Here is a 22,163-nt window from a genome sequence, read left to right as displayed (position 1 = left end):
TGATGTACCCTTTTTATAAGAATTTGACTCTGCTGCTTCAACTTAATAAAATGAAAACACCAGTTTAGATATTACAAAATGTGGCTTTCCTCCTTCTATTACTATCACTTAGTTATAGAAGAACTCTTTCTTTACTGCTGAGAAAGAGAATATACCTCCTGACATTTAGGAGCTGGCCTGGTCTTATGAGCTAACTACTTGGCATTCAGGGGGGCATCTTAGTATTCTCTTGTTGAACTATACAACTTCAAAGACTATCAAAATCAGACTAGGCCATTCTTTGACCATAAAAGAACAAAATTAAAGCAACTTTGTACAGTTAACCTTTAACATGGGTTTGGATGGTGCAAGTCCACTTAACCATGAATTTTTTTTACAGTACTATAAATACGTTTTATGATTTTTTTTCATTTTATGATTTTAGTAACATTTTCTTTTCTCCAGCTTACTTTAGGAATATAGTATATAACACACACAACACACAAAATATGTTGTATATGTTATATATATTATACACATATATGCTAGAGATAAGAGTTCTGGTCAACAGTAGGCTGTTAGTATAGTTAAGTTGGAGGTCGGAGGAGTCAAAAGTTATACACAGATTTTCAACAGTGCATGGGGTTGATGCTTCTAACTCCCCACATCATTCAAGGGTCAACTATAATCATGTCTGAACAAATGTGAACATCATCCAAAATGCAAAATACCAAACAAGCCTTTCTCGCAAATACTGCGTGACTGCTATTTCTTTATCAATTACAACTTTAGGCTTGTTCTAATTTTCCTTCCCTATAGATAAAATTAAGTTTCCCAACCATAGGAGTGCCTGCGTGGCTCAATCAGTTGAGTGTCCAATTCTTGGTTTCAGCTCAGACTGTGTTCTCATGGATCGTGTGACTGAACCCCATGTCGGGCTCTGCACCAAGCAATCAGTCTGCTTGAAGATTCTCTCCCTCCACTCCTCCCTTAACTCACACTCTCTTTCTCTAAAATAAAATCTAAAAAAAAAAAAAAAAAAAGGTTCCCAATCATAGAACTACCCCTACTTCCTGATAACATCCTACCCAGAGTAAAACCTCACATTCTTAAATGTTCCCCCAAATCACCAAATATAAGTCAAAGCCCTATAATAAGTCTTTTTAACACCTTGAGACACCCCTTAGATCCCCATGATATGGGTTTTTGCTCACTGCATCAAATAATAAACCCAAATTGTTGAAAGGTGAGTTCCTGGTGATCTCTACTGGGAGGGCATCAATGCTTCAATGTCCTAATTATAGAATGCAAGTTAATACTGGTTCCTTACTGTTTCTGCACTTGAAAAGCTATGGTAATAAATAGTACAGAATATAACAGTGAGCTCCAGTCAAAACAGTCTAAACCAGGAATTGCAAACTCAAATAATTATACTGGTCAAGCCAATGTATGATTTCACTAGAATACAAGTGATAACGCCTATGATAAGGCACAGTGTGTGAACACCCCAGTTACAGCCTGCATTATTAACATACTTAGCAGGGACCAGTGATCAATGTTTAAAAATATTTAAGTTCTGAGGTATTTAACACACAGCTTTTCTTCTCTCATTATCTTAAATAAACTTTATTACAAGAGCTCAATTTAAACAACTATTAAGCACATTAGCAACTTCAGAAATTTGAAAACACAAGAAAAAAATACAATGACTTCCCAGGCCATCAGTAATTTCCTCATAATCAATTTAACTTCTCTGAGCTTAAAGTGAGAGCCTTTTCCAGCAGTTGGTTCCTAATCATCAGATTTTCTCAGGTTCAATGAACTGGTTTCTGTTTTCACCACAAACTTTCAATTCATTCTTCCTGGGCTTTTTGACTCAATTAAAAAGAAAGGCCTTATTTAACCTCTCTAGCATTCCCATATCAGTTAGAAAGATCTGAGCCACTCTTTCTGGTTTCTGTGCCTTATAAATTCCTGGCTTTCTATTCTGTGTGCTCAGACAGATGAATTACAAACTAGGTTAGTCTTCATTTCTTTTATCTCCCCTTCCCCACCAGCTTTCCCAATCAACCACTTTGCAGAATGTTTTAATCATCATCCCCATTAGTTTTCAAGAAGGACAGGCATTTGAACACAAAAAATGATTATTTTTCAAACATTAGTTGCTTTCTGCAATGACTTAGGACAGCAGCTCGGTAAACCTTTTATTTCTTTAAAAACCTAACAATAAAGCAAAACTTTAGCCACAAAATGAAGAGCAAATTAAATAAATTTACACCTCAATGCAGTTTCATTTAGAGATCAGTTTAAGACAACAAGGAGAGGGAAGCCTGGGGCGCTCAGGGGTTGAGCACCTGCCTTCAGCCTGGGGCGTGATCCTGGAGTCCTGGGATTAAGTCCCACATCGGGCTCTCTGCATGTCTGCTTCTCCCTCTGCCTGTGTCTCTGCCTCTCTCTGTGTGTCTCTCATGAATAAATAAATAAAATCTTAAAAAAAAAAAAAAAGACAACAAAGAAAAAAGGAAACAAGTAAAAGGCAAGGGACTGATTCTTCCACATAAAATATAGATGAGGCCCTTTCTATGTGAAATCACAGAGAAAGAGAAGAAAAGAATAGATAAAATTTACTTCCACTAAAAATTAAATTAAGCTTTCATTGGGCAGCAATAACTAATGTCATCCTCTTTCTGGGTAAAATGCTTGAGGGCTTATCTTAAATCTTCTCACTATACAGAAATTATTTCCAATTCCTCAAAGACACAAGCTGATAGAATCACATAAAACAGGTTTTCAATATAACCAACAAAAAACTGCTCAAACTAGAATAAAAAAGAAACACTACAGTCAAACAGGCTGTCATAATTCAAATACATCATTCTTTAAGAAGCTGCATGAGAGTCTATACATGCTGCACCCAAAATGCATCAGTCTCAAATCAGAGTAATAAATCCGTGCTTAATATATTTGTCGAGAGATATGAAAAATGTTCTTTATTGAGCCAAGAATTATTATCATACCATGAGAAGTGGTAGCAGTTTGCCAGCCCTTCCCAGGTGCATACAACTGTATTAGTAATATTCAAGATTATTTCAGGTCTCTTTCCTTTATTTTTTTTTTTATTTTTATTTTTTTTTTTAATTTTTATTTATTTATGATAGTCACAGAGAGAGAGAGAGAGAGGCAGAGATACAGGCAGAGGGAGAAGCAGGCTCCATGCACCGGGAGCCTGACGTGGGATTCGATCCCGGGTCTCCAGGATCGCGCCCTGGGCCAAAGGCAGGCGCCAAACCGCTGCGCCACCCAGGGATCCCTCTCTTTCCTTTATACTTTAACATTTCCCATTTAAAACTATCAAAAAGTAGAAAACACCCCCTTGGGATGAAGGTTCAATGTGATGACTTCCAACGTCACACAGTTCTATCATTTGGTAATACTATGGAGTATTACCATACTATTGGAGTGTTTCCATAGTATTTCAATACTATGGAAAGCTACAATGGCAATGGATTAAGTTCATTACTTTAAAATTTATTAAGCAATACTTGTCACTCTACTAAAGCAGGGGGAATGGAAACTCATTTCAAACTGTCCTTCAAGAGAAGTTCCAAGCTGAGGAAATCTACTTAACCTAAATAAAATCATGAGGGGAAAAGTCACACAAATTAAAAATCAACTGACCTGAACTCTTCAAAATGGCAAAGTTATAAACACAAAAAGATGGGCAAACTGTTCCTGATTTTAAAAGATTGAAGAGACACAACTGAATGCTATGTGATCTTTAACGGGGGGCAAATAGCTGAAATGGGCACTTTTAGGCAACAGGGAAAATGTAATGTCAAATTTCTTGAAAGTGATCATGATACTGTGGTTATGTGTAAGGATTTCCTTGTTCTTGGGAAATGCTTCTATATTTAAAGGTAAAGTTCATGTCTGCAACTTAAAATTTTAAATAGGTTTACTAAATAGAAATTTTATATAAGCAACAATGTCTTTTCTCCACAACATATTTAAATTCATATATATTTTTAGAAGAGAAAGTAAGCAAATATGGTAAAATGCTAACAGTGGGTGAATCCTTGAGTGTTCTGTGAATTTTTCCATAGGCTTCTAATCTGGCTATGAAATTTTCAAAATAAGTTGGAGAAAAACAGGACATACATGAATCCAATCTAAGTAGCTACTAAATTCTAAATTTTTTATTTAAAACACAAATTTCTCATATCACAGGAAAAACAAATTTAAGTGGCTCCATGCCCAACATGGGGCTTAAACTCACAACCCTGAGATCAAAATGAGACCAACACCTAAGATTAAGAGTGGGATTCCGGTCCACCAACTGAGCAACCCAGGTGCCCCCAAATAACAGAAAAATTCTAAACTGAAAGTCAAATATTTCAATAGAAGTTTTAAAAATTACAAGTTTTAAACTTAAAATTTATAAGCTATTAACAACTAAAACCCACTATAGCACTAACTGCTATAACCTTCCCCTGAACATAGAATGAATGTGAACACATTATACCTCCTTAAAAAAGATTTAATCCCTAAAATAGAAGTATTAAATTGATGACCTTCCTACAAAATGTGCAATTATTTGATATGGATTGCCCACAACTAAAATAATTAGGGTTTATTAAATGAAGGCATGCAATAAATATATATTTTAATTTTTTTATGGAAATGAGTAGATACAGTTGCTAATTCATTGAAAGTGAACTGCTGGTTGTGAAAAGAGGATAATTCTTTCAATCAGTCTTAAAGTGGTTTTTGTAAGTCCTAAAATGTAGAATTAATATGATAGAAAGATCACTTTTTTATGTTCATACCATCAAGACAAAGAGAAACTTTGCAACCCAGAGGTATGGAACGACTGCTAAACATTTACTGGTGCTACTGCACTAAATTCTGGGGACTTGTTCATAAAGTTTTTTCCAAACATTATAAAGAATTCTTTGAATATGACTTAGTATTTAGTGTTTGTTGAAGTCTTATCTTTTAGCAGGCCATTTAAATATTGACTCTTGTGATTTTTTTTGTAATTACGTAAGAAATATGCATTCATTCTAAAATTTTCAAGTATTTACTTCTCTCTCTATTGGACCAGGTAAGCACTTAACATTTTGGAATCTTCTACAATGAAATAAGTGTATATCAAACTAAACCAAGACTATATACAGCAAGAGAACAGTGACTACGTCCTTTTATTTCTCATCATTAATTGTAATCCTAGGTCCTAATACAGAACTTGAAAAAAGGTGGTCTTTCAATAAATATTCAATGATATTCAATTGATTTATAATATTGCACTTTTTTTTACCTTTAACACCATACCATAAATACTGCATGCCAGTACTGATGGAGCTCCATTAGATTTCTCTCTATGGCTATATTAAATAGTGTAATCAACAGTGAGCTCTACAGTTGTTAATAGTTTCTCATCATCACAAACAACAGGACAATGGATATATATAAATATATAAATTTAAGGATACATAAGTAAATACATGCATGCATGTATCCACAGCATCTTAAAGATCATTTTAAAGTTTTTACATCTATCTCCATATTGCCTTAAACTATCATATTTATAAGCTTTATATATATGAAAGCTAAACGGTAACACATTTTAAATTTGTATTTGTATTTTTGTTTGTTAACACACAATAGAAATTTTAATAAAATAACATGTTCCTAAGTACAGAAAGCCAGGGGAAAAAAATCTTACCATTCTTGCTGACATCCAGTTCCCTGAGATTAATGAGATTTGCAATAGATGCTGGTAATGTTGTTAAATCATTGTCTGGCAAACTCAGTTTGTGTAGAGACTGACAGTTAAAAAGTTGCTAATGAAACAAGGGAAAAAAGGATTTTTGATTAAGTTTCCTTAAACATTTCATTTATTAACCTTTATACAAATAAATATTATTAGTATGTTAAATTGAATGATTTATACCCACATAAATACCAGGAAAGATTTCTTATTGTTTCATGCCATTATGTATCTGAACAGAATTGAACTACTCAATCATTACATCCTCGTACTTCTGCCCTGAGGAAAATGCACTCAGTAAGAATAACTCTATGGTTGTATTCTTTGTTAAAGTAGTAAAAAATAAGTAATTATTAAATATGGCAAACTTTGAAACGTCTATTTCAAGCATCCTTATTTCAAAATGAAAATTTACATAAATTAAACCCAAATAAGTACAACTGACTTAAAATGACTCAAAATACATAATTCTGATTTGGGATGAAAAAAAAAAAGGAACGAATATATTGTTATGCTAAAATCAGAAGCATGAAATATACTTATAAAATACATTAACCAAAAGTGTAAGTAAATGGGTCGCTTCTACATTCCATACCAAAAAACTGTATGGAGCACAGAGAATTTTTAGGGCAATGAAAATACTCTGTATAATACCATAATCAAGGATACGTTTCATACATTTGTCCAGACATACAATGTACAACACCAAGTGTGAAACGTACTATAAACTATGGACTTCAGGTGATGTTAATTTTTCAACATAGATTCAACAACTTTAATGTAAGTACCACTGTGACAGAGGATGTTGACAACAGTGTAGGTATATATGAGAAATTTCAATTTTGCTGTGAATCTGAAACTGCTCATAAAAAGGAAAGTGTTTAGAAAACCAAACAAAAAGCTGTTATCAGGATGACACTGCATAAGCCCTATTTAAGAAGAGCGTTCTTTCAAAAACTGAAAGTAGTGTAAGTGATTCAGTTATCTGCACTATCACAGCAAAATCACACTCTCTTTTCCACCCAATCACCAGGCTGAGATCCTACTATTATTGCTTATTACAAAAAAGGTACTAATCTCAGACTTCCAAGTTCTCCAGAACAATCTAAGTAAGATAAATTACTTTCTAAAGAACAATATGTAAGGAAAGAGTAAATTACAAAGTACCTTATTACAACCTAGGAAAGTAATTCATAAACATGCAACCCACCATCTTTAATATTTTATCCATAGCCATATACAATTTCTTACTAAGAAAACCTTGAATGGCATTGGCTTTCCAAATGTTTTTGTTAAAAAAAAAACAAAAACAAAAAACAAATGTTATTATTACTAGCTACCAAAGAAAAAGCCTTTTTCAAAGCACTGCCATACAGTATGTATAGACACACAGAAATTTAACACAAATATTTCATGCAAGAATGGACACGTGCAACACACTGTACTTTCTATTCTATTCTAGTTAGGATTGCCAGATGAAATACAGAATGCTTGATTAAATTTGGATTTGAAGTAAACAAGGAAGAATTTTTAGAAGTATGTCCTATTTACTGCATAAAACACACTTATACTAAAAAAATATTCATTGTTCATCTAAAAATGATAATTTAACTGGGTGTCCTCTGTTTTTATTTTCTAAATCCACCAGTGCAATTCAGTTTGTTTTTTTGGAAATGCCACACGTATTTATGATCCACGAACACATCTCCATCCAGTTTTGATAAACACTAATGTTAGGGTAGAAAAACATTCTAACAAATTAAAACTACTGTACAAACTGAGGGTAGCTAAAGGGGAGGTGGGTATTAAGGAGGATACTTCTCATGTTAAACACTGGGTATTATACATAAGTGATCAATCACTAAATTCTACTTCTGAAACCAATATTACACTAGCTGTTAACTAACTAGAATTTAAATAAAAATTGGGGGGGGGGGAGCTACTGCAGTTTTTCCACAATAAACAAGGAAGTGAGTTGAGAATGAAGGGGATTGGGACTTAAGAAAAAAAAAGTAGCCATGAAAAATTTTAACAAACTGATAATGTGAGAGGATGTTTCATGGCAACAAAACAACTTTCTCTAGTTGTTTTTACATTTCAAAAATGTTAAGTCCTCTATAAAATCTTTTCAAACAAACTGAAATGGGGGCAAATAGAACACTACCTCTAAAAACCTGCTTAATAACACAATTATTATGTGACAACCGAAAGGATAATTTATTCTCAATTACAATAATGTAGACCAACATCTCACAAAAACTAGAAGAAAAAATTTCTATTTTTGTCTAGCTAAATCTACTGGCTGCAGAAATTGTATAGTCTTACCTACCAAAATGGCACTAAAAAACAGAAATTAAATACAAAATTTTAACTTACTTTCTCAAATATTCAAGCAATTAACTTGAAGAGATAAAGGTTAAAATTGTATTTTAAAAATTTGGGGGTGGGATGCCTGGGTGGCTCAGCAGTTGAGCGTTTGCCTTCAGCCCAGGGCGTGATCCTGGGTCCCGGGATCAAATCTGAGATTGAGTCCCACATTGGGCTCCCTGCATGAAGCCTGCTTCTCCCTCTGCCTGTGTCTCTGTCTCTCTTTATGTGTCTTTCATGAATGAATAAATAAAAATCTTAAAAAAAAATTAAAATAAAATAAAAATTTGGGGGGCACCTGTGTGGTAGAGTAGTTAAGTGTCCAACTCTTGGTTTTGGTTCAGGTCAGGATCTCAGGGTCCTGAGACAGCCCCATGCAGGGCTCCACGGTCAGTATGGAATCTACTTGAGATTCTTTCTCCCTCTCCCTCTGCCCTACCTCCTGTTCATCCGCAAGTACACACGCTTTCCCTCTCGCAAATAAATAAATAAATCTTAAAAAAAATTTTTTTTGAACTCTGCTACATATCTCAAGATAAAATTGAACCAACCAAAAAAAAAAAAAAAGGAAACACAAATACATTGATAGCATTATGGCAACATTGGGGATATCATATTTCTTGCGTAAAAATAACCAACAGCAATTCTTAAAACACAGTATTAACATACCTTTGGAAGCTCTTCAATCTGATTAGCATCTAAATAGAGCTCCTCCAAAGTTTTCTCAAAAGTAAAAATCTCTTTGGGAACCTGTTCCAAACTGCAATGAGAATAATCAAGAGTAGTGACAGTCTCCTCTTCCCCTCGTAGACAACGACATGGTACCAACCGCACAAACAAACTTCGTTTTGTAGTCATTTTTAGACACTGCAATATTCAAATAAAAGTAAATTCAGTTAAAACATATTATAACCAATAATTTTTCAAAAAAAAATTCCAATTCATCGCAATCTATATATCAAGACAGGTACCTCTTTCTTTACACACATCCAATGGAATACATTTAACATTGTTTACTTGTCAAAATTTATGTAAATTTATATATACTGAATTTCAAATGAAACTCAAGTACTTTTGTACTATTAAAAAAATGACCCACTAAATAGCTATTTATGTGCTTCTTTAAGACCCATGCTTCATGAGTCTTGGTTATTTTCAACTAGAAAACCCTAATATAACAAAGATATTTCCTTAATTCCTGGGTAAGAGCTATATTTTTTATTAAGAATTTGGAGGTGCCTGGGAGGTTCAGTTGGTTAAACATCTGCCTTTAGCTCATGTCATGATCCCAGGGTCCTGGGATCGAGCCCCACATCAAGCTCCCTGTTCATCAAGGGGTCTGCTTGTCCCTCTCTCTACCCCTCCCCTTCTTATGCTCTCTCTCACTTACTCTAATAAAATAAATTTTATTTATTTTAAAAATAAAATAAGTCTACTCTGTAGACTTTGACTACAGAGTTTTGAGTAGGAAGTGGGACTGCAAAGATATTTTCAGGTCTTCCTTAATGAGCCATCAGAATCAATCACTCCTTTAACTTTCCAAGGCTCTCTTTTTTTTTTTAAGATTTTATTTATTTCTTCATGAGAGACACAGAGAGAGGTAGAGAGAGAGGGAGAGACACAGGCAGAGAGAGAAGCAGGCTCCATGCAGGGAGCCCGATGTGGGACTCGATCCCGGGTCTCCAGGATCATGCCCTGGGCTGAAGGCGGCACTAAACCGCTGAGCCACCCGGGCTGCCCTCTTTTCATTTTTCTAAAGAGCTTATAGACCCTCTTTTTGTGTAACGTTACACACTAGAGAATAAACTTAATAAAGTATATATACAGATTTGTTTCAAGTTAAATGGGGGAAATTAGTGAAAAGTCTCCAGGTTTATTTATTTATTTTTTAGATTATGTTTTTATTTGATAGAGAGAGAGAGAGAGAGCGCACAAGCAGGAGGAGCCGCAGAGGGAGAGGAAGAAGCAGACTCCCCACTGAGCAGGGGGACCAATGCAGGGCTCAATCCCAGGATCCTAGGATCATTACCTGAGCCAAAGGCTGACACTTAACCAACTGAGCCACTGGTTGGTTAATGTTGGTTAAGCAACAATGCTACTTAAAATTGGCTAATTTTAACTTACATATCCACAGATTAATTCCAACTAGTCTAAGATTATACTACCAAAAAAAAAGCCTACTTCAATAAATAAGAATGACTGTTAATCAAGTTAAGAACTCTTTGTAAAATAGGAATTCTTGCTTTAAGCCAGAAGACTCTTAGAGTAATAGAATACTTCTAACCAGGGCCAAGACTAGGTTGAAACCAATGAGGGAAATGGTCTCAAGCACAAAATAGAATGAAGCACCGAAAAAACTCACTAATCAAATTAAATATTTTACTGCATTGCCTTTTAAATTAAAAATCACTGAAAAATAATCCTTTTATGAACAAAATGACTAATACTTAAATTAAAAACAAGATTGGTATTACTAATGTTTTTCTTTTGCCTCAGGCTTCAATATGGCTCTACACAGTACTGCTTCCAACTGTTCTATTTCAAATTATGTGATATTCTTAAAGTGTTTGACAACTAAGCATTTCTCTTGCAATCTTTTAAAAATATAACTATTCTTGGTCAATCACCATGTGCCAGGTACTGTGCTAAGTTCTTTAGATAAAATACATGTATATTCTCATTTCATCCTCATATATCTAAGACATGTACTATTATCCCTATTTTTCCATAAAGAAACTGATTCTTTGCTCTTACTGCATTACACTGCTCCTAAATAATGATACATGTAAAATCATATTCTCAAAATGAATAAAATATCAATAGATCTTTACTAGGCACTTCTCCTTTAGAGTTTACAAAAAATAAAATACTGATCAGATTCAGAACACACCACTCCAAAGTACGGTACCATGACATATTGAGTTCTTTCAACTTAAGGAATGTGAGAAAACAACAGAAGCAGGAAGGTCATGTTGCTCCCTTTGCATGTCCTCCCTTTGCACTTATCCAATGAAATAGGTCATAAAGTCCTCATGTGAGAAGTGCCTTCCTTATACCTGGAGGAAAAAACCAGTCTAATCTCTAAAGAATGGAGACGAATCCTAACAAATGGGCTTTATTAAACTTCCCCCAGTTTACTACATTAAACCTCATACTCTGACTTATCATACTTTTCTATGCAAGTTACACTCTTCATCAAACCTAGCATAAAAATACGAAGTTTTAATGGTTTCTTTATGTCCTTACTCTTTATAAAAGCTCCTCTGCCACTTAAAAACTTGTATTAAATAAATTTGCATGCTTTCTCTTATTAAACTGTCTTTGTGAAGTTAGTTTTCAGACCTAGCCAAAGACCCTAAAAGGGCCAAGGAAAATGTTTCTTCCCCTACACTATGATGTCAAATATAAAAGTTTCTATATGAAATTGCCTCATGGGAATGTAATATATAGCATGGTGATTATAGTTAATAATAATAATGTTCTGTATATTTGAAAATTGCTATGAGAGTAGATCTTAAAAGTTCTCTCATAGCAAGAAAAAAAATGTATAACTATATATGGTGATAGATGTTAGATTTTGGTGGACATTTAGCAATATATGCATATATCAAATCACTGTTATACTGTACACCTGAAATTAATATAGTTAGGTCCATTATACTTCAATAAAAACAAAAAAACTTTATCAACAAAGAAATATCCAGAAAAGTTTACTGAATGCTTATTAAGAATATAGTTTTACTGGTAAGAATGAGCAGTTTTGTTGATCTAATAAGAATTTCAGGGCAGCTTGGGTGGCTCAGCAGTTTAGCGCCACCTTCAGCCCAGGGCATGATCCTGGAGACCCGGGATCGACTCCCACATCGGGCTCCCTGCATGGAGCCTGCTTCTCCCTCTGCCTGTGTCTCTGACTCTCTCTCTCATGAATAAATAAATAAAATCTTAAAAAAAAAAAATTTCATTGCTACAGGGGAATTTAGCTTATACCTGTGTGTTTATGAGATCCCCAAATTAAAAGATTCCAAAAATGAGTATGAAATTTCTGCTCAAGAGATTTTAGATTTAAACTGATAACAAGTTAAGAGGACACTTAAGAACAATGCGGAACTCAATCTGCTCTTTCCAACATGGTAGCCATTAGTCATGTGGCCATCTTAACCATTTTTAACTTAAAATTCAAGTTAAATTAAATAAAATTAAAAATCTAGTTTCTCAGTCACACTAAGCACATTTTAAAAGCTCAACAGCCAAATGCATGGCTAGTGGCTACTGTACTCAGTAACAGAAGACAGAGAACATTATTTCTATCAGTGCAGAAAGTTCTGTGGGACAGTGTTGGTTTGATGTTTGAAAATATTCTGTTTATCAAATTATAAATATTGCATGCTTATATTTATATGATAGTACCAAAGAACTTGTAAGATATGGCCTAAAAATTCCTGAAATTATAATGGATTTGAGAGTATAACTGCTAGCTGAGAATAAAGGGCATGAAAAGTTTATGACCAAATATATGTAATTAAAAAGAGTGTATCTTAGATATCACCTGTGCAGCACACATGAAGCATAAGGCAATTTATAAGTCAGAGTAATTGTTAATGAAGGTAAAACATGACGGTGGTCAGAAGTTTTACAACTTCTAAGAAGAGACTATGACTTTAAAAAGGAAATTAGATGCTCTAGGAAACAATTTACATCTCAAGTAAAAATTTCCTGTGGACAGAGGCTATGAAGAGAGCAGTTTTAGATCTCAGATTGAATTCAGTGGCCTACAACCCATACAAAAATGAACTCTAATTTATAGCAGATTAAAACTGCTGATTGCTAAGAAAGGAGGGGGAACTTCATTACTGAGGGAATGGGAGGAAAATATCATATGAAAGAGAAATAAATGAGTACTAACAACCAAAAAGAGCCTCCCTTATACAATACTAAAAGGAAGTAAACCAGAGGAAGAAAGCCTGGCCTGTTTTCAAAAGGAAGTGATCAACATGGGAACAGTCATTAGAATTTTAGTGTTATGATAACTAAGAGCCACTTTATAAACCGGACTTAACAAGGGAGACATAAAAATATTCAAATCAAATGGAGAAAGAAAAGCTAACCAAGAAAAAAAAGGCATAACAACAAGCCAAACACTTTGTAACAAAACAAATTAAAGCTACTTACCACTGGGTTGAATTTATCTCCCTGATGTTTCTTAATTGAGCCAACATTCTGTGGAAACCAAAATAAAGAAACAAAATTAACAATAAAAAGAGATCTTGGGACACCTGAGTGGCTCAGCAGTTGAGGGTCTGCCTTTGGCTCAGAGCGTGATCCTGGAGTCCCAGGATCGAGTCCCACATTGGGCTCCCTGCATGGAGCCTGCTTCTCCCTCTGCCTGTGTCTCTGTCTCAGTATATCTCTCATGAATAAATAAAATCTTTGAAAATAAATAAATAAACAAACATAAATAAATAAAAAGAGATCTTTATGGCTTTAAAGATCATCTCTTCTAAATTCTTATTTGCATCAAAATGTAAATTATAATACTAAAAAATTCACTAGTATTAAACACACAAATTTGCTAACCTTTAAATACATAGCTAGATTCTTAATCAGTCACTGGATTGTTTTTAATAATTTTTAAACTATGGTAAGCCCTCATCTGTATCAAATAATAAATACCCAACTACCACTAAAATCCCATTTATTTGAAACTACTGAGAAAGAATAAGGTTTTTCCAAACAAATAAATTCAAATCACCAATTGTATTAAATTTAATAGTTTTTCAAAAAATATTTTCTTTAGGTATGCTTGAGTGGCTCAGTGGTTGAGCATCTGCCTTGGGCTCAGGTCATGATCCCGGGGTCCTGGGATGGAGTCCCACATCAGGCTCCCCACAAGGAGTTGGCCTCTCCCTCTGCCTATGACTCTGCCTCTCTCTGTGTGTCTCTCATGAATAAATAAATAAAATCTTTCTTATGTATGTATGTATGTATTTGAGAGAGGGAGCACACAAGTGAGAGTTGGCAGGGAGACGGGGAAGAGAGAGAGAGAGAGAGAGAGAGAGAGAGGGAGAGAGGGAGAGAATCTGAAGCAGACTCTGCACTGAGCGAAGAGCATGATTCAGGACTCGATCTCATGATCTCAAGATCATGACCTGAGCCAAAACCAGAAGTTGAACACTTAACCAACGAAGCCACCCAGGCACCCCTATATTCAGTAGTTTCTGATGGTTCTATAAAGCAGACAATAGTAATAGACGCTCAGATTCTATTCCTCCCTTTACAGAAATTTTACTTTATTTGGGGTAGTAATGAACTTAGCTAAATATCCACAATAGATCCTTTCAAGATGGATGGACAGGGGTCGGAGGACACAGTTGAGATCAGTGACATATGAAGTCTGCTTTGAGAATGGAATGGGGTTGGTTATAGGCAAATATTTGTGCTCCTTATCTAGGGATAGATATAAACATGTCTACTGAGGCAACAACAATCCTATGATCATGAGTCAACAAGTCTTAGTATTAAAAAACAAGAAGGCTGACAAAGAAGAGAAACAAAACAATCTGGGGGTCTCTAATAGCAGTGCTGAGGAAATGGACTTTTCTCTTCTTTTTGGAAATGGACCATGTTAAACTACTGCCTTTTTCTGGATTTCTTGGTATGTAAGAAAGCTACCCCCCCCCCCCCCCCCACCAATTAATTTAAACCATCGCAAAGCTTCCTGTACCTAGAGCTGACACATTACAAAGTACAATAGCCTAAACCCAAACCCAAAACAGGAACATTAAGAAATACATAAATACATCATAATCTTTTTCTTAAAAATTCGTAATGCTACTAAGTTTGTGTTTCAAAATTTTAGTTATCCTAAATTTATTGGGCTATTTTTCTCTGTGCCAAATGGTTTAGTACTGCTGAGTTGTTTAACCTTCCCCACAAATTCTACATAAAGTACATGCCACAAAAAATACCTCTGTGTATAGCAAGCAAAGATGGTCACTAAATTTGTCATTCAACATACTCCTACAAATGTGATAATCTGGTAAAATGGAATTGTCAATAAGCTGAAATGGAATATGGCTATGGAAGACCAGGTTGGAGAGAAGAGAGATGTGAACCTTGTGTTTAGAAATGTTAGTTTAAAATACCTGAAAGATGTAGGATCTTTAGTGTGCAGTTGAATATGGGCATTCAGAGATATGGGGACAGATCCAAGCTGAGGATATAAATTTGGAAGTCATCTGCTTAGAAATGATATTTAAAGCAAGGAAATTACATGAAAGCATCAAGAGCATGAGCATGGACACAAAAAAGAACAGGTTCAATGACTGAGCCCTGGGATGTTACAAAAATAAGAGATAAGAAAGTAAAGATGGAACCAGCAAGGACATTGAAGAGAGACAGTGAGTCAAAAAAAAAAAAGTGATATATCATAAAAGCAAAGTGAAAATATTTCAAGGAGGAAGAAGTTATTAACTATGTTAAAGAGAATTTAGAATTACCAATGTGTAAAAAAAGATCACTGATTATCTTGACAAGATCATTTAATGTGGAGGGGTAGAAACTAAACAAAATTTGGAGGTGATTCAAGAAGAAAGAGGATGATAACCTGACAGCAAATTCAGACAACTCAGATAATTTGGCTACAAAGGACATTAGAAAAACGGAGCAGTAGCAAGAGTATAATGTGAATCAAGTGTTACAACATTTGATTTGTAAGCAGATAGGGATAATCTAGTTAGAAGAGCCCATTGGTAAATTTCCATAAAGAGATTTGGGCAACAACTCATAGATTGTCCTAGCAAGATGTCCCACCAATAAAAAAGCTGCTCATAAGGAGGAAAACAAAACAAAACACACCTTGCGTGCAATAGTATGACTAGCTAAATAAAACTCATATAGGTTATTTCTCAAAAATATAGATTACTGGGAACGCCTGGGTGGCTCAGCAGTTATCAGCCTTTGACTCTGGGCATGATCCCGGTCCCGGGATCAAGTCCCATATCGGGCTTCTTGCAGGGAGCCTGCTTCTCCCTCTGCCTGTGTCTCTGCCTCTCTCTGTGTCTCTCATGAATAAATAAAATCTTTAAAAATATATAGAAAGAGATCACTGTGCCTTCTTTCTAGAGACTCTTTTTGCAAGATTTTATTAATTAATTAATTAATTTGTGAGAGAGAGAGGGAGAGAGAGGTGAATAAGCATGTGAGTGAGGGGAGGAGCAGAGGGAGAGGACCAGCAGAACTCTGCACTAAATGTGGAGCCCAGCGCAGGTCTCAATCTCATGATTCAGAGATCACAACCTGAGCTGAAATAGTCTGACACTTAACCGACTGAGCCACCCATGCATCCTTCTGGAGATTCTTATTTTGGAGATTAGATAGAAAACTCAAGATTCTCTATCTTAAAGTGCTGATGTAATTCTTTTTGTGCAACATTCTCGACGATAATCAGCACATGGTCAATCTTATTTCATCTGTGTTCAAACCACCATCTTTCCTCCCTCCTAATTCTCTACCATTATTCTGACAAGACTCTCAGCTTGGGTATTACTATAAAGTGAAAAGTGAAGTCACTATAAAGGTTTTTAAAATACAGTATGTTATACTTCCCCATCGATTTAAAGAGATCATATGATAAACCTGACTAGATTTGAGAGAGATTTTATTGTTGGAGCAATCTTTCTAAATGAGTTCAAAAGCTAAAATGTACAACAAAGGATCATCAGGCATGCTCACAGCTATGAGCAGTCAGTGGTTATATAAGATCATTTTAGTTTGATTATGGCTATCCTGGTGTTTGTTAATCTATATTCACTATACCTGTCCTTAGTACTGAGGCATTTAATGGACACTATTAACCCATTACAGGTAAGTAAATGAATAATCAATAATGAAAATATGGATATGAAAAAAATATATATATAGAAAGGTCAGAAATTGGGACGCTTGGGTGGCTCAGTGGTGGAGCATCTGCCTTTGGCTCAGGTCGTGATCCCGGGGTCCTGGGATTGAGTTCCACATCAGGCTCCCTGTAGGGAGCCTGCTTCTCCCTCTGCCTGTGTTTCTTTCTTTTTTTTTTTTTTAAGGTTTTGTTTATTTATTCATGAGAGACACAGAGAGAGGCAGAGACACAGGCAGAGGGAGAAGCAGGCTCCATGCAAGGAGCCCGAAGTGGGACTCAATCCCGGGTCTCCAGGATCACACCCTGGGCTGAAGGCGGCGCTAAACTGCTGAGCCACCCGGGCTTCTCTGCCTGTGTTTCTGTCTCTCTCATGAATAAATTTTTTTAAAAAGGTAAGAAATTTGTACAATGAAAAAAATTATAAATGCTATACAAGAGCATTGGGTCCTGAAGGACAAAAATCAATAACTGAATATACAAAATGTGCTATGCCTATAACATATACAGCAACAAAGAGATAGTTCCATACTTAGAGCTGTAAGACTAACATCAATGTCTGAACCCTACTGGCCTGATTCTAATCCAGTAGAAAGCTGAGAGTTTCTTCAATATTTGCACTACTAATCCAACTTTTATAACAAACCATTGTTAGTCTAAACATGTTTTACAAAAATGTTAGTGTTGAATAAAGTTGTAGGCATACATACTGAAGTTACTAAGGAGTGCCACATTTGCATAAATTTCCGTCTTACATAAGATTATTTACATAAAGAAAGGGACAGACCCTTACAGTTTGGAAACTGTATCCGTCCATGTAACCAATAGCAATGACAATGTAAAATATACTTTAGTGAATAAAAGTGGCAAGAGGGGGCATCCCTGTGTTGTTCCTGATCTTAGAAGAAAGGCTCTCAGCTTTTCACCAGTGAGGAGGATGCTAACTGTAAGCCTGTCATATATGGCTTTTACTATATTGACATATGTTTCTTCTACACCCACTCTGTTGAGAATTTTTATAACTGGATGTTGAATTTTTGTCAGATGTTTTTTAAAAAAGGACAGGTTACTAAGTCGTCTTAGAATTCACCAGTGAAGCTATCAACTCCCCACCAGAGCAAATAGGCAAGAAAAATAAATAAAAGGCATACAAACTGGAAAGGAAAAAGTAAAACTGTCACTATTTACAGATGACATAATAGTATATATAGAAAATACTAAAGACTCCATCAAAAAAACTGTTAAAACTAATAACTGAATTTGGTAAAGTTGCAGGATACAAAAATCAGTTTAATTTTTATTCACTAATCAAAAATTATCAGAAAGTTGGGACGCCTGGGTGGCTCAGTGGTTGAGCGCCTCCCTGCAGCCCAGGGCGTGATCCTGAGGTCCCGGGATCGATTCCCGCCATCAGGCTCCCTGCGTGGAGCCTGCTTCTCCCTCTGCCTGTGTCTCTGCCTCTCTCTTTCTTTGTCTCTCATGTATAAATAAATAAAATCTTTTTAAAAATTATTGGAAAGAAAAATTTTTAAAAATCCCATTTACAATTGTATCAAAGAACAAAATACCTAGGAATAAAGTTAATGAAGGAGATGAAAGATCTACATATTGAAAATTCTAAGATATTAATGAAAGAAACTGAAGATACAAATAAATGAGAAATTATTTCATATTCATGAGCTGCAAGAATCAGTACAGGTAAAATGCCCATACTACCTGGAGCAATCTAAAAATTCAATGCAATCTCTATCGAAATTCCAATGCCATTTTTCAAAAAATACGGTCAATATTTTTACCCAAACACAACGGGTAAGGTAAAGGGCAGTCCCTTCAATTAATGATAGGGGGAAAACTAGAGTCAGGCAAAAGAATAAAACTTGACAACGTTCTTACACCATACACAAAAATTAACTCAAAATAGATTAAAGGCTTGAACCTGGGGCACCAGGGGTGCTCAGTAGGTAAAGGGTCCAACTCTTGATTTCAACTCAGGCCATAATCTCAAGGTTATGAGATTGAGCCTTGCATGATGCTCCACACTTAGCATAGTCTCTTGTCCCTCTCCCTTCTCCAGCTTGTATGTGCTATCTCTCAAATAAATAAAATCTTAAAAAAAAAAAAAGGAAGAAAAAAAAAGACAACAAACCTAAGACCTAAAACCATAAAATTCCTAGAAGAAAATACAGGTGGGTAAGCTTCTTCAGGTAGGTCTTGTTAATGATTTTTAATCTGACACCAAAAACAAAAATAAGTAAGTAGTACTACGTCATAATAAAAAAGCCTCTGGTACAGCAAAAGAAACCATCAACATAAGGAAAAGGTAACCTACAGAATGGGAGAAAATACTATTATTCAAAATATCTAAAGAACTCATACAATTTAATGACCAAAAAAAATCCAATTTAAAAATGGGCAGAAAATCTGAATAGACACTTAAAAGAAAAATAACAAGTAGCCAACAGAGAGATGAAAAGATGCTCAACATCACTAATCATCAGGGAAATGCAAATCAAAACAATAATAAGATATCACATCCCACAACTCAGAATGGCTATTATCAAAAAGACAAGAAATAACAAGTACTGTTGAGGATGTGGAGATAAAGGAACCCTTCTGCACTTTTAGAGAGAATGTAAACTGGTGCAGCCACTATGTAAAACAATGTGGAGGTCCCTCGCTGAAAAGAAATCCAGTTATATGATCCAGCAATTCCACTTGTGCGTATTTATCTGAAGAAAACCTCTCTTGGGGCGCCCATGTGGCTCAGTGGGTTAAGCATCTGCCTTTAGCTCAGGTCATGATCCCAGAATCCTGGGATCAAGCCTCACACTGAGCTCTCTGCTCAGGAGAGAGTCTGTTTCTCCTTCTCCCTCTCCCTCAACTGGTGCTTTCTCTCAAATAAATAAATAAAATCTTTAGAAAAGAAATCTCTCTTTCAAGAAATTTCTCCAGCTACCAATCTATTTCTCTGCTTTCCTATACAATAAAATTCCAAACAAGTTGTCTATGTACACTGTCTTCAATTATTTCATCAATTGTTCTTAAATCCACTCCAATCACACTTTTGTCCCCATCACTTCAATGGAAACTATTCTTCTTAATTCATCAATGGCTCACATATTGCCAAATTCAATAGATAAATTCTAAGCTCACATCTCACTTGAACTGTTTCATTAGAAGCATCATTCCCCTACTTATTTCCACATTTTCTTAGTTTCCAAAACATCACAGGCTCCTAATTTTGTTATTACACCACTAATTATGCCCCAGTCTCCTTTTCTAGTTGCTCCTCTTCATGCCAACCATTTAACACATATAGTCACCAACAACACAGATTTTGGTCCTCTTCTCCGTATTCATACCCTTGGTGATCATACAGTTAAGTCTTTAAATGTTATCAACTCTTTAAATAATAAGTACTCAAAAGATACCTGTCCTAGTTTGGGTTCTCCCAAAAGAAAAGGATCAGATAAGAACTTAAGTACAGGTAGTCTGTCCAGAAAATGACCTGAGGGAGCAAGAGTAAGGCAGAGATTTAAAAAAAAAAAAAAAAAAAAAAAAAAAGAGCACCAATACAAAACACATCAGTAGGAATCAGAATGGGAATAGCACATATAGGGAACCCTGGGTGGCGCAGCGGTTTAGCGCCTGCCTTTGGCCCAGGGCGCAATCCTGGAGACCCGGGATCGAATCCCACGTTGGGCTCCTGGTGCATGGAGCCTGCTTCTCCCTCTGCCTATGTCTCTGCCTCTCTCTCTCTCTCTGTGTGTGTGTGTGTGTGACTATCATAAATAAATAAAAAATTTTAATAAAAAAAAAAAGGAATAGCACATATAAAAATTATTTCTGGGGGCAGCCCCAGTGGCGCAGCGGTTTAGCGCCTCCTGCAGCCTGGGGGGTGATCCTGGAGACCCGGGATCGAGTCCCATGTGAGGCTTCCTGTATGGAGCCTGCTTCTCTCCCTGCCTCTCTCTTTCTCTGTGTGTCTCTATGAATAAATAAAATCTTACAAAAATTATTTCTGGGATGCCTGGGTGGCTCAGTCAGTTGAGAGTCTGCCTTCAGCTCAGGTCATGATCCCAGAATTCTGGGATGGAGCCCTTCATGGAGCTCTCTGCTCAGAGGGGAGCCTTCTTCTTCCTCTCCCCCTGCTACTGCTCCCCTGCTTATGCTCTCTCACTTTGTCAAATAAATAAATATAATCTTTAAAAAAACATTATTTCTGTACTTTGGAGTAAATGTAGATCTTTATATTACAAAACAAAAAAAGTCTTAAAAATATATTACTAAATTCAATATATAGTAATGTTTAAATTTTGCATGACTTACTATAAAATATAAATCATAAAACAGTCTCAGGAAATAGAAAATCATGGATGAAATTTAAGAGTTTACCAATAAATCACTATTCTAAAAGACACCAAGCACTTAAGTGCTTGCAAACTTAAAAGGAATGGAATTTGATTGCAAGATTTAGGGCTCATAAGAAATATGAGAAAATTCTCAATTCTTATTACAAATTGAATATAATTCTGATATCAACAATTATCAAATTTAGCATACTGCATCAATATAACATTTATACTCGAGAATACTTCAAAAAACCAAATAGTTAGTTAAACCTAAATTATGTAGGAGAAACTCAAATTACAGTAGTAATACTAAACATAGCTATGGAAAATGAATTCTAGGAATGCTAAGAGAAAAAAAATCTATTAACAGTACATCACACAGATGAAAAGGGTGTAAAATGGATCTTCTTGACAATGCCATAAGGAATTTTTAAAAAGGCAACATTCATTCTCAACAAAAGTCCTAGAAACAGAATATTTACTCAATAAAAAAACATTTGCACCACATTCATGAAAAAAATACTAGAAAAATCCATTAAAATTCAAAAAATAATCTTATCAAGCAAGTGAAAAAGACAACCCACAGTATGAGAGAAAATATTTGTAAATCACATATCTGATAAGGGAATTGTATCCAGAATACATAAAGAACTATTACAACAATAAAAAACAAAAAACTTAAAAACAGGTAAAGGATTTGAGGAAGCATTTCTCCAGATATACTAATGGTCAATAAACACATGAAAAGGTACTCAACATTATCAGTCATTAGGGAAACACAAATCAAAATCACACTGAAATA

At 35.2% G+C, this 22,163-nt stretch overlaps 1 protein-coding gene across 21 annotated transcripts in view; it reads right to left on the bottom strand.

The window, feature by feature from the left end:
• ERBIN (erbb2 interacting protein) overlaps nucleotides 1–22,163 on the bottom strand; it is a 220,639-nt gene that overhangs the window by 70,445 nt on the left and 128,031 nt on the right. For 11 of the 21 annotated variants that reach the window (XM_026019555.2, XM_072750032.1, XM_026019583.2 and 8 more), the window contains exons 1-3: nucleotides 13,286–13,425; nucleotides 8,786–8,983; nucleotides 5,705–5,822 (exon numbers count right to left, since the gene is read on the bottom strand). In XM_026019555.2, the coding sequence (XP_025875340.2) occupies nucleotides 5,705–5,822; nucleotides 8,786–8,974 (307 nt within the window). In that variant the 5' untranslated portion in view covers nucleotides 8,975–8,983; nucleotides 13,286–13,425. Of the gene's footprint in view, nucleotides 1–5,704; nucleotides 5,823–8,785; nucleotides 8,984–13,285; nucleotides 13,427–22,163 lie in introns of those variants that run through there. The other 10 variants (XM_072750035.1, XM_072750031.1, XM_072750036.1 and 7 more) reach the window with 3 other exon arrangements.

This window comes from Vulpes vulpes, chromosome 2 (genome assembly GCF_048418805.1).
Source record: "Vulpes vulpes isolate BD-2025 chromosome 2, VulVul3, whole genome shotgun sequence".
NCBI lineage: Eukaryota > Metazoa > Chordata > Mammalia > Carnivora > Canidae > Vulpes > Vulpes vulpes.
Note: the sequence above shows the minus strand (reverse complement) of the source record. Positions and strands in the feature narration are given on the sequence as shown.